General features: G+C 26.5%; 1 protein-coding gene across 6 annotated transcripts in view; it reads right to left on the bottom strand.

Annotated features, from left to right (window-relative positions):
- LOC111629994 (putative uncharacterized protein DDB_G0289963) overlaps window positions 1-13,639 on the bottom strand; it is a 58,392-nt gene that overhangs the window by 1,919 nt on the left and 42,834 nt on the right. For 2 of the 6 annotated variants that reach the window (XM_023373985.1, XM_023373992.1), the window contains exons 1-9: window positions 11,180-11,349; window positions 3,295-3,504; window positions 2,805-3,050; window positions 1,967-2,115; window positions 1,757-1,888; window positions 954-1,062; window positions 707-870; window positions 521-631; window positions 386-451 (exon numbers count right to left, since the gene is read on the bottom strand). In XM_023373985.1, coding sequence (XP_023229753.1) covers window positions 386-451; window positions 521-631; window positions 707-870; window positions 954-1,062; window positions 1,757-1,888; window positions 1,967-2,115; window positions 2,805-3,050; window positions 3,295-3,504; window positions 11,180-11,237 — 1,245 coding nt within the window. In that variant the 5' untranslated portion in view covers window positions 11,238-11,349. Of the gene's footprint in view, window positions 1-385; window positions 452-520; window positions 632-706; window positions 871-953; window positions 1,063-1,756; window positions 1,889-1,966; window positions 2,116-2,804; window positions 3,051-3,294; window positions 3,505-11,179; window positions 11,351-11,789; window positions 12,332-12,624; window positions 12,638-13,639 lie in introns of those variants that run through there. The other 4 variants (XM_023374030.1, XM_023374004.1, XM_023374009.1 and 1 more) reach the window with 4 other exon arrangements.

The following is a 13,639-nucleotide window of genomic DNA, read 5'->3' as shown; positions in this document are numbered from 1 at the left end:
GATACTTTTTTATGGTTTAAATTACCTAAAGTTACCAGTTAAAAAAGTTAGGAAAGTTCTTATATAATCTTTAAATATAATTTAAATTATTAAAACCCTATAATTTAACATTGTAGTATATTATTATTATGATTATTATTGGACTGCAATTTGAAAAAAATTGTAGACCTATAAATTACTAATAAATTTAAATGTAGTAGAATCTTCAATAATGTCCACCTCTAAACGGCGGCTGTACTTTTAGGAACATTTCTTCGGTGAAATGCATACAAAATAACTTTCAGACAATAGCTATTTATTAAGTTTCTTTCAGTGACCGTTGCTCGGAGGTTTGACTCCATATAAATACGAAAAAATATGAGAGATTTCTTGATACAAAACTTACCTCTAATACATTTATTTCTAAATTGATTATAGGGATTTCATCTTTCTCTAAATTCAACTTTTTTCCCTAAAATTATAATTAATATTTTAATTTCGTAATAAAATTTTACAAATTTTATCATAAAAAAATGCTTACTTTAGCATTAGCAATGCACCATTCCCATAAAGTAGTTATTGGTCTAGCAAAAGAAGGCCAATCTATTCTTTCTCCTTGCCATACTGAACACGGAATTCCACGTTTCTCTGTCTATAATTTATTGAAATTTAATTAAAGAAATTTAACTTCTAGAAAGTAATTCCATTACTTTTATTTTATACTTACATCTCCAATATAAATCATAGAAGTGCCATCTAAACCAAAAAAATTGCCAATATTCCACATTGCATTATCCTCAGGTTCGATTAAACTATGGGGTCTAAATAAATATTTTTCAAGTGGGGTAACTTCACATTTTCTACTAATTTTCCATATTGTATAAACTGCTCCTATAAAATCATATGAAAGTTTAATTTACCTAGGATTTATCTAGAATATTGTAGAATTTATTGTGGATGAATGAGATTTTTACCTTGCTTGTATGAGATCACTTTAGTATATGATTCACCCTCGTGTAAATGAGTGGGTTCTACAGGAGTCTGATCGATTCTTACAAGGCGATTTTTGATATCCCACCAAATCTGTAATTAAAATTTTAAAGAAAATTTCATGTTATCTAGAAAAATTCCAAAATTACTATGAAAATATAACTGAAAAGTAATCATTTATCCGTTAGCATCGATCATTTTCTCTTGATATACAGTATATAAATAGAATTCTATACTGAATAAATATCAGTGACAGTGTCAAGCATTCGACTATTGTAAGTGAACAGAAAAGAATATGACACCTGCTGCTAGATTGTGTCATATTGATGATGGAAAGAAAAGGAAAATGCTTACAAGACATGCAATGGAATTTTTTTTTTTTTTTTGTAAAGGAACAACAAGGAATGCATTATTCAACTTTATCAATTGAAAGGGGGACATTGTTCGTGGAGACTAAATTGTTACAATCAATAAAAATTCACTATATAAAATACAGTGATTTGTTGAATTGCAATGAGCTATCAACTTAATAGAATACAAAGAAAACATGTAAGTAAATAATATATAAATCAATTTAATCTGTTCTCTTCTTATTTCTTTATAGAGAATGTACTGTACTCTTTTTAATATAATTGTTCTTAATACTTGATCTAGTACAAGTTACTACTAGGTTTTGGTTAGTAAGTAAGTTCATTTAGAACTAGTTCTAAGTGATTTAGTTCATATAATAGTTTTTTTTTTGTTAATTAGTTCCTTACTTAATTGTAAATATTAAGGAAAAACTTACATCAGTAGTGAAAAATGTTTGATATTGTGGTAAAATAAATTCCATATTAAACGAAAACACATTTATATTTCCTAGTTCTTGAGGGAATGGAAGTGAACGTTTGAGTCCTATACATGATATACCTTGAGGAATCTAGATAAAAAAAAAATACTTATATAATTTTTCAATTTTAATTGGAAAAATAAAATAAATATAAATATTTATTCTTACTTTAAATGCTTTCTGATCAACAGTATCGGGTACAAAGTAATAGATGTTTACAGTCTGGTTGCGAATTATTGTAAGGTCGCCATCTTTCTCTGTTATGTTAAGGTAATAAGCTAGAGGAACCATGTTGCCTGTTGGTGACAGTCGGTTTTCTATTGCCAAAAAAGATTATAAAAAGTAATATTAAATAAGTATAAAATTTACAGGAGAAAATATTGAAAGTATGAGCTTTTACGTAGCATAAATATTAATTTATTGAATTATTTTAAGTATATAAGAGCCTGTACTTCTAGTACGAGTATTTAGTTCATTGCACTAAGCATTCAATTAAATTTACTGTGAAACATTCTAAATATATTTGACGGTATCTAAAATTCAATATTTTGCATCATTCTCCTTACGTGATTACGACACGCAACTTTTTAAATCACTTGGCTTAAACATTAATTTCTTATTGGCCAAGGAAGTGATGACTACATTTCCGCCTCGTTCGTTTCGTCCGGAAAGTATACTTTTACGTCAATTTGACGTCATTTTTGAAACTTGTTCATTGTAAAACTGATGAGATGACGTAGAATTGACGTATTAACGACACTTTTGCGAATTCGGGCCTAGTAATACTAGCTAAGGAATTAATTTAGGATAGAACTATTTTAAAATTGATTCTAGTTCTAGTTTTACTCTGACAATTTAATTAATAATTACTGGAACTATGAATTATTAATTAACGTATCAAACTAACATCTGTAAACAGCTACTGTTAAGTGGTACAATGGTTATAGCTTAGATTAATTAGGCTTACTGTTCTAAACAGGTGTTAAAAATGAAAAGAATTTCTCACCAGTCCAATAAGCATCCACATATAAAGTCACAGTTTTATTTTGTACTTTATAATTAAGACGATGTTTCCATAAGGTAGCAGCAGAATCACGATACACAGTATTTGTTGGTTCATCTTCTATCAAAGTCAATTTATCGAGTTTCAATAATTGTTTCAGTGGAAACGTTACATAATTTTTGCTTTCGTATGGTCTGATGTCCACAGCATCCGATGAAACCCAATCATCAAAAGTATATACAGAACATTCTACAGAAAAAGGATTACGTAGAAGTCATCAATTTACGTCATTATATACTCTGCAAAGTGTTTGAAAAACTCAAAAAGAAAAAAAATACAGCCCAAAAGTCCGTTAACCGTTATAAAAACTAAATCGCCTGAAATTCGCGCGTTATAAGGAAAAACGTTGTTCTAAACTCGGTATACGGCTCAAGGAATATGCAAAACCAAACAAGGTTAACCGACTTTTGGAATCTGGTAAACACGAACGAACCATTTTCGTAGTATTGAAGTGTCTGTTGGTTTGTCAAATCTTGGAAGAAAGTGACGTTTTCGCCACCTTCCCAAAGTATAAAACTCATTTTATTTTCCTTTTGGTCATAATTTTCTTCAAAAAATAATTGCATGATTTGATTCCCGTATTTGGCCAAACTTTCCACTAATTCCGCTTGTGCCATGTAACTTCCTATTATTTTGGGTGGATCTGAAATTATAAATATGAAATTTGTTTAATTGAATTTCACTTCCTGTGCGCTAAATGTATACATGGTATACGCAGTAAATTATACGAACCTGTAAAATAATTAAGTAGAATTACTGTATAGAATAATTTTTCTGTAGTATAAAGTATACATATACAGTAGAGCATCGATTATCCGACTCCCGATTAACCGCCACCTCGGTTAACCGACCGTTCTAGTCGGCAAATTCAAATGTCCGCTAGTGATGTGGCGCTACAATNATTTGTGCTGTATTAAGAATTACTTTATTTTTCACTATCTGAAGGGAATTTTTTCATTTTGTGGTTATCATTCTTCTGTGAGTCATTTGTACACATATTAGTGTTTGGATTTGTGGTGTCAAATTTCTTCTTTTCTCTCAACTTTTCTTTGGAAATATTTAGTTTTATTTATATACTTTCTTGCAAACCTGTTTCATTGTATTTTGTAAAAAAGTTTGAACAAGTTCACAAATTTATTTCAAATGACAATAGTAGCTCATTTTAGCAAATGAATCTTCTGTCACTGCCTACAATATACCAAATCCCCAAAACACAACATAATTAACTTCATTCAATTTTTCCTATTTTGGAAATAAATTAATAAAACAATTAAATTATTCAGAATATATGATTTAAATAATGATATGCACTGGCCAAAACTGTCAGCATTATCATTTAATTACTGATATTCTAGTGAAAGGCACTAATTTACTTGATCACTTATGACGTAAAACCAAATAATGCGTGAATATTTTGAAAGTACAGTATTTAAAAAATCTTAATATTAATTCCCATCCACTTTCAATGTTTCTTTGAAATGTAATTATTGCCTCTTAAAGTAGACCACTTTAAATTGTTTTGTTAGATTGCTCTACTAAGAATTACTTTTTTCACTATTTGAGAGAAAAAAAATGGATTTTTGTTGCAAAGGTCAAAAGAAAAAAAATGACAATTTGTTGAAACCACAGTGAAAACAATTACAGACAACAATTAAACAATTAAAATACGGAAAGAATCAACTTTGGTATTAACCAACAGACATCAGCCATTGATCGCTTAGTTTTGGCAAATGAATTCCAGTTTCTTTCTCATCTGTTAAATTTGTTGCTGCCGTTATAAACAGTGTTATAGAAGCTTCATGTTCTGGTATTGGAATATGAGGAAGTTTGCTATAGTAGTTGTTAAATGCATGATTCTTTACAGTTAATGCAGGTTATAAAAAATTAACACAATTAACTGAAAAGTTGTTTTGCCATCTAGTGAGAGAAAATAAAATAAAATTTACATGTGTGACATGTTAAACAAAAAGTGATGACATTAAGGAATGTGCTGATTGGTTTAACCGAACAATATCACGCATGACATTGCTCTCAATACTGTACTCGCCAACTAATGAAATCCTGCTTAGTTTTTGACTCTATTCAATGTTTCTGTTGGTGGATTTGCTGATTCATAATTTTCTTAAGATACTTCATGTGTTGTGGTGTTTTCCATGTTATTTTTCCCAAGAACAAATGTTTGCTCTCAGAATTTTCTTTTATGAAGTTACTAACAGAGCTGCTCAGCATGCCTAAGTGAAAAATAAGGACAAACATTAAAATTTAAAATTGTATTGAAATTTTGATTATTTATCCTGGATAGTGTTGGGTATATTTGATAGTGTATATGTATTATACTGATGTTTTGTCTTCTGAATGCAATAAGTGTAAACGATTAGTTTTGAATAATTTTATATAGAAAATTTATTAATATATATCTATATAATTCAATATAATCAATACTTTACATGTACAACTACATGAATATTAACATATTCAGGTGGTTACACACATGCAAATATCAAACAGCTGTATGACATACAACTGCTACCAGTCTGAAAAATGTTTATTGTCTATTAATTGCTTTAATTAAGTATAATAATAATCTTTAAAATTTAATTCAAACTTTTGTATGTGAATCTTTACAAAAAAGTTATTAAAAAAAATCTTTGTGCAAGTCAATTATTAAATGAGAGTTTTGTGATGCAAAAAATTTGATAGAACAGCAGATTTTTTAAAATTTTCTTCCCTGCACTTTCTAAATCTATTTTTTCATGTGCATGGGACCTATCATACTTTGTCTACCTGTATACACATGTATACTTCTAGTATTGTGTTGCACTTCCCGAAAATAACAAAAACACAAAAATTATGGAGATTAAAAATAAATTGTTTGCATATTTACAGTTTATAAAGATTAAGGTTTTAATATGCCTAAAAAATATTTGAATCAACTGAAAATTGATTAAAATCTTGTTCCCTAGAATGATATCCTTAGCCACCTTTGCCATTTTTCTGAATTTTCAAGTAAAATTTAAATCCATTATTGTGAAAAATCTTTAAATAATTTGGAAGAATTTGAAATTTAAAAGTGATCATTAAGGAATGTTAAGTAATTTGGATAACTTAGCTGCTGAAATGCTAATACAGTAGAGCATCGATTATCCGACCCCCAATTAACCGTCACATCGGTTAACCGACCGTTCTAGTCGGCAAATTTCAAATGTCCACTAGTGATGTGGCACTACAATATTTGGCTATGTCTTGTTTTTGTTAAATTTTTGCGTGTTTCAGCTGACAACACTGGCTCGACCATGAGAGGCCAGTATTTAAACGAGATTTAATTTTCTAATGATGAGTGGTTGTTTGTTTTCTGAGCAATAAAATAATTTAAAAATAATTTTTAACGATACAATAGCTATGATTATTATTTTAAAAAAATTTGTTAGGCTTAACATCAATGAAAATTCAACATGAAGTATGTTAATAGCGATATACTAATATACTAATTACATGGTATATACTAATATGCTATACTAATAATGTATTTTTTCATTCTTTTCGATTATCCGATTTTTTCAGTTATCCGACCAACCCAAGTCCCCAATTGAGTCGGATAATCGATGCTCTACTGTAATTGTATTTTGTGATAAAAATTCAGTAACTTTCACTTAGTTAACATGATTATTCATAATTTTTTAATGTTTTCTGGTAGATAAGTCTATGATAAATCTGAAAAATAAAATTTTACTTAAATTTATTAATTTAAATTAACTCGGTCAAATATATGCCAAGTTTATATTTGATTGCTTATTCCATTTTAAAAAAATAATAGAAAAATTGCTATTTATGATGAATAAGTTAAATTTTGTATAGTGTTTGTTTAATATAAAGAATAATTTTTGACTATTTAAACAATTAATTTAATAGAACTTATGGTTAAAATGTGGACATTTTGAAACAGTAGATTTAAAATATTAGAAAAAAAAAATTCAATATATTGCCGTTTAAAAAATAAATGCAATTTTACAATTGCTATCAGTTGATTGTATTTATTTTTGAAAAAGATCAGCATCTTTCTACAGGGTTTGAATTTGGTTGTTAGTATTTTATTTTTGTGAACACAATTTATAAATGAAAACTAAGAAGAAAAAGTTTCCATTTGTTCAAAATGTCTGTTCCTAATGCTAGTTTGTCATCAGAAATCAATATATCGAATAAAATTGGTGAACCGATATGCAATACATAAATCTACTTGTTTTGTTTTCAGAATGGCAAGTTTATTTTTTCTCACCATTTTTATCTAATAAAATTGTTTTATCTTATGCAAGATTAATATCAAATATAGAAGTTTTTTGCAATTAATCTTCCATTATTAAGCTTGTATAAAAAAAGATATACATAAAAATTGTCTCTTATATACTTATCATTTAAATGTAGGAGGAAAAAAAGCTTAGAAAATTTTAACTTCAAGTATGGTACATTGCATTTTAATGACAAATTTAACGGTGAAAGTTGTAGCCATAAAGTGGAAATAATTTATATACTGATTCATGTTGTTTGTGTCATTTAGATGAAATTAGACTGTGATGTTTTAAAATGCCAATCTAGCTTTCTTTAATGAGACTCGTAGATAAATTCAGAGGTGTGTTTACATAATTTTTTTCCATTTTTTATTCATTTGTGGCATNTGCAAGTACAGTACTGCCATTTGCAAGTGCAGTGCTTGTACTTCTGCAGGTACAGTACTGCCATTTGCAAGTGCAGTGCTTGTACTTCTGCAAGTACAGTACTGCCATTTACAACTGTTCGTTGTAAATGTTTTAAATTCGTTTTAAAATTCATCTGAATAATTTTAAAATAAATACAATGTGTAGAAACTATAATTTGATTCAAAACAAATCTAGAAATTTGAATAATTTCTTTTGTATTTTTGGATATTATATTATCGGCTTCTGTTAAAAGGTATAAGAAGTTAAAATATATTGTAATAATGTTTATCTTTCCGCTATTTTTCTTGAAAATTAAAATAATTATAATTAATTTGAGATGTTTATAACAATTTTATTTAGAAACCTCGATTAAAAACATGCCACAGCGCTTAAACATCAACTGGTGTCACCTTATTCGTTCTTTTCCACATGATTAATTAATTTAATTACTTTAATTTTCAAGAAAAATAGAGGAATCATTAACTTTTCTTCGAATTTCACTTGTTTACAACGTCAAGAACCAATATAAAAATACACGTAATTCGATATTTTAGTTTAAATTAATTAATTATGAGATAAAATGTAAATAAGTGACACCAGTTGATGGTTAAGCGCTCTTGTATTTTTCTACACGTTTGTAATTGAAGTTTATAAATAAAATTTCAAATTAGTTATCGACTAAAATATTGATTTAAGAATATATTATACGGATTCTTGACGTTGTAAACAAGTGAAATTCGAAGAAAATTTAATGATTTACGTTTACAGAACTTTTATAAATTGTTTAATTATTGACTTTTCTATTTTTGCAATTCGTTTGTTAGTTTGTTAAGAGGATTAAATTAATTCTATTTTAATAATTGAAATGTTTTAACGTGCCGACAAAGTTAGTCATTTGAGTTTTCGCATGATTTACAAGTTTAATTTCGAATGTATAGATGAAAGTTTTATTATTTAAAAACTGAGAAATTATAAATTAAAAATAAAATATATTGCAGTTTTAATCGAAAATAAAATTATTTTAAGAAAATTTTAATATAATTATACATTTCAACTTAAGATTGTTTTTTCTCACCAGGGGGATTGAATATTATTATCCCCCTGGTGAGAACAAATTGTTAAAAATATTTTAATATTTATATAATTTAAAAGAGTTTTTTTTCCTTGGAGGATTGAAAATTATTATTCCATTGTTGAGAAAAAATTATAAATAATAATAATAATATTTCTTTTAATAATTATGAGTTTTTTTAAAATATGAATTATTTAATTTTTCAAAAAATAAACATTGATAAAAATAATGTTATTAAATATAATGCCAAAAAACAATAATTTATATTGAAATTATAAAAATATCGCAAAGAAAATAATAATTATAATTTAAAAAAAATTAAAGTTTTAAACGTAGATATGAATTTTCCCCCTTCAAACATTAATATTTTTTTATGAAATTAAAAATTGTTCCGATCTCTTGTCACGAGGTTGCAAATATTATATTAATGTTAAAAGATTTCAATTAAATGAACATTAAAATTTTAATAATAACAAGTAAATTGGCAAATTATTTGGGAATTCAATTAAAAGATAATTTAATTAGCTCAGCTTAAAGATCGGCTTTTGATATTTGAAAATTTAATATGAAATTCTATAAATTAATCATTGTTTATTATTAATATTGCTATATTAATGTAATCATTTTAATTTATCAAACATTTTACTCATTTTTAAAATTGGTATATCGAAAAAAATAAATAAATTTCGCGTCATTAATCACGAATTATTTTGTCATGCTTACGAGCGATAGAGTAGATAATCTCTTTAAAAACATCAAGAATTTTAATTAAAAAATAGCTTAGAAAGAAAAAAATAATTGTTCACTTTTAGATTAATATATAATCAGTTCAAAAATTGTTTTTTTTTGTAGTAACACCGTAATAATAATAATAATATAGGAACATAATGACGTAATTAAAAAGTGAGTCGTGATTCCCAGGGGGCGCATGTAAAAAAATTTATATTATTTATGACGTNATTTATATATATATATATATATATACTGTATATATATATATGTGTGTGTGTGTGTAATTCTTTTTTGTTTTAATAAAAAAATCAATATGCGAATGAAACAAATCTGACTTTTAAATGAAACGACCTACAAAGTTTTACAATGAATAAAAATCTATTATCCGATTCCCTTGTATCGTTTGAAGTATTTTTATTGATTCAAAAAGATTTTATGGCTTTCATTTTTCATACATTTTTTTTCCAAATCACAAAAATGCAGGAAATATTCCTATTTGATAAATGTCGACTCTATACTTTTTATAATGATAGTTTCTGTTTTGTATCGATATCTTTATACTTTATTTTGAGCTTTTAATATTGATATTATTTTTAGAAATTTGTAATTTTTTCATAAGTTTTATACATTATCTTATCGAGAAATTAGCTACATAAATATCAATTCAATGAATAATTAATGCTACTTTTTTGGTTTCAAATTATTATTATTTTATGTAATTAATAGAGTTTGTGCATTTTTATAAAACAATTATATATATAATCCTTATAATCTTTATTTAGGTATAACCAGTGGTGATATTCAGCGGGTTCGCACAGGTTCGGCCGAACCCGTTGTTAACATTTTCAAAATTTTCCGAACCTTGTTAAACATATGTAACATTTCTCAATGGTTTGATTCTTTTAAAAATATTAAAATATACGTATTATACTCTGTAACACTACTAAACTAGAGCCTTCCGATGCACTATTTGAGCGAAAAAAAAAAATTGTTAAGGAAAAATTTTCTGTTACGAACCCTTTGTTAAATATTTCGAATGTCATCCCTGGACCGTATAACCAATATATATATATATATATTGCGGTTATATATAGGAAAGAGTTTATAATAAACTTTCACATATATAAAAGTTATACTATATTTAAAGGTCGTACTACATTTAATTGCAAAATTATAAATTGTATCGATAATTTATACTGTATTAATTACTACATTCTATAATATATTTTATAGCCAATTTGATTTATAAATTAAAAAATTCAAAAATTAAATTGAAAAACTCTTAATTATGTTACTTATTTAGTAATTTAATGCACATATATCTTTAAATATTAATAATTCAATACTTTATCCTGTATAACATCAAACTTATTAACAAAATTATAAATTTCTCATTTAACTTTGAGTAAACAACTACATTAATTTAATGCTATTACTTCGCTGTAACTGTTTCTATACCTTAGTAAATGCATCATGCCAAATTTTATATCTTCAAAAAATATATTTTGCCTATGATTAATGTTACAGTTGCTTTATCTATCGAAGGATAAAGGAGAACTAAAACTGGAAATGATCAGATACGATTCACTCTATACATTTTTATTTACGAGAAAGTAAATGTATAATGTGATATATGAAAGAGGTGAATGGTAATTCATCATCAGAGTAAAGCAATACTGTATCAAGCTAAGTGCTTTTGGATATAACACCGAGTCCCTTGGACATATTGAATATGAATGTTTTATGATAAATTCTTCATAATTAATTTCTATGTTTAGAATTGTTCTATCATATATTGTTAATAAATAAATAATTTAGATTACCTTTCGCTGAATTGACTAAAGCGGCGAACAGAATTAAAATCGTCGTAATTCGTAGCATTTTTTAAAATTTATAGACAAATATTCACATTACTGGAAAATAAAGCCGTTAAGCCGTTAAGTTAGGGGCGTTTAAGGAAGATACAGACTAAACTTTAATCTGTGTTGCTTATCAACAAACGCTTATATATATACACATTTTTATTAATCAGTTTATTTTATCTTTCAATTGTTATACTGATTTCTCTATTTTTGTTAGTAATATAATAATTTTAAATAGGTAATTTAAATAATATATGCGTTATTTTTTATCAAATATTGAAAGAAGATATAATCGACGATGCCCGAGTGTTACTAGTAAATTTGTACAGTGTTTTCTTTACTTATGACGGCATTCTATTGCCAATTTTCTTATCGGATAAACCATTTTTTTTAAATTCTAAGCTAGTACGCTTATTAATACTGTTCTTCTTTCTTTTGTCGAATAGTTTAGATTTCAGTTTTCTATAAAATTTTATTGATTAGATGAGGAGAAAACAGAACATGAGTTGCACCTGTACCTTGTAGATGAACCCTACGGAATCAATACAAAGCAATGTTGATAACTTGTTTATTATTTTGAAAAAATAACTTTAATGATTTAAACAAATAATAAATAAATAAATATTTTTTTATATATTTCTTTTTATTTTAGGGAAAGATATACTACATAATCATATTTTTCGCGAGTTCAAAACATGATTAAGTTACAAAACTAAGTGCTATTTTCGATTTAATTTTAATGGAGAAGATGACTTATTATAGTTTATAAAATTTGTAAAATTCAAATAAATATATGACATCTTAAACATTTATTTCTATTAAATATAATAATAATAATAACAATAACGGATGATTTTCAGAATGCACATGAATGAGTGAGAAGATAAAAGTAAGATATGCAACCGTGATGTACAATTCAGATATATATATATATTTATTTATTTATAAAAGTGTTAATAATGTTGATAGGAAATGAAGAAATGGTGGGAAAGGTGCAAGTGATCAAAACAATCACAAAAATTAATATTTGTAAGACGATCTTGTTTTTACCCTCACGAAATGACCCGCTTCCGTTCTCCAACTATCGAATTGTCTTCCAGTATTGTGAATTGTCTGCATAAAGAAGATAACAACAATAATATTATTAGTCAGTAATATATGTTTTACGTATTAAGTATAATAAAAAATTTATTTTGGACGATTTAAATACAATTTAAAAATTATAATACAAAACGTATTGGTATTTAAACAAGTATACGGGTAGATTATAATTTGGAAATCACAATGTAAATCAAATGATTCCTAAAGTATTAACCATTACAAAAATCTCTTTACGGAATTCAAGTAAATATATTATTAAGTTGTATAACCAGCTTGATTAAATAAATAGACGTGTATATATTTACCTTCTAATTCATCCTAAGAGAATGCATGGAAAAATAGAACAATATTAAACAATAGCATTAATTATTATTATTATAATACAGAAACGAATACAGGTTTATTAATAGGTAACTTAGTAACTTATCAATTGACAAATAATGTCAAAATGCTGCAGAGTTTAAAGTATTGATATAAACAAAGAACCAAACAGAAAAAAAATATTTGGCTTCAGGTAAGAACTATTCCATATCCGAATGACATGAAATTTGTTTCCACTTGGGGCCAAATATATCTTTTCTGCTATCTAGATGTAAGTTTCTTTTCTTGAATGACAATTTAATTTATATACAAAAGTGTATATTTTGAAATACTTTTAAAATCAATACGTAGAGGAAAAATATTTTTGTTTTTAAAGCAGAGCTTTAATTATTCATATTATTATATTACTATCAATATACAGTATACATATTTGATTATATATTTAATATTAATATGTATATTAATACAATTGTGATACAGTTAATGACACTGATGCGTATATTGATGATTTATTCAAAAATAATTAATCATCGAAGGAATGTCGCACTTATAATATCAGCAAGGTCACAACTCTTTTCGATGACACATGATACCAAATGGACAACCGTTTTCCTGCTTTCTTGTATACAGTAAATAATCTGTGTACACTGCATCTGGAAATGTAAGTAAGTTGGCTGTTGAAGGTAATCAACATGCTTTTACGGTGTTTTTGCGATTTTGGATAGTTGATTTTATTCAATTTATGTCTGGATTTTCTAAATCACGAAACCTGTGTTCGTGTATTTGTTTTACTTAAAGCCTGCCATGTTGAGATCATTTGAGCCTATTCGTATTCTACGGCGCTTCTTAGAAATAGCAACCGTATTGTAGCAAGAGGGACATGGAAAGTTGAGGTTTAGAAACACCGTGTGCAACTTGCTCCAATAGGAATTAGCATTTGCAACAGCGCAATATCTGCTCCATCATCAATTCCTACTAGTCTTACGAAATCCAAGAAGA

This window comes from Centruroides sculpturatus, unplaced genomic scaffold, assembly GCF_000671375.1.
Source record: "Centruroides sculpturatus isolate CEXI.00-Female unplaced genomic scaffold, Cexi_2.0 scaffold68, whole genome shotgun sequence".
Classification (NCBI taxonomy): Eukaryota; Metazoa; Arthropoda; class Arachnida; order Scorpiones; family Buthidae; genus Centruroides; species Centruroides sculpturatus.
The sequence above is the reverse complement of the archived record's forward strand: the minus strand, read 5'-3'. Positions and strand labels throughout refer to the sequence as shown.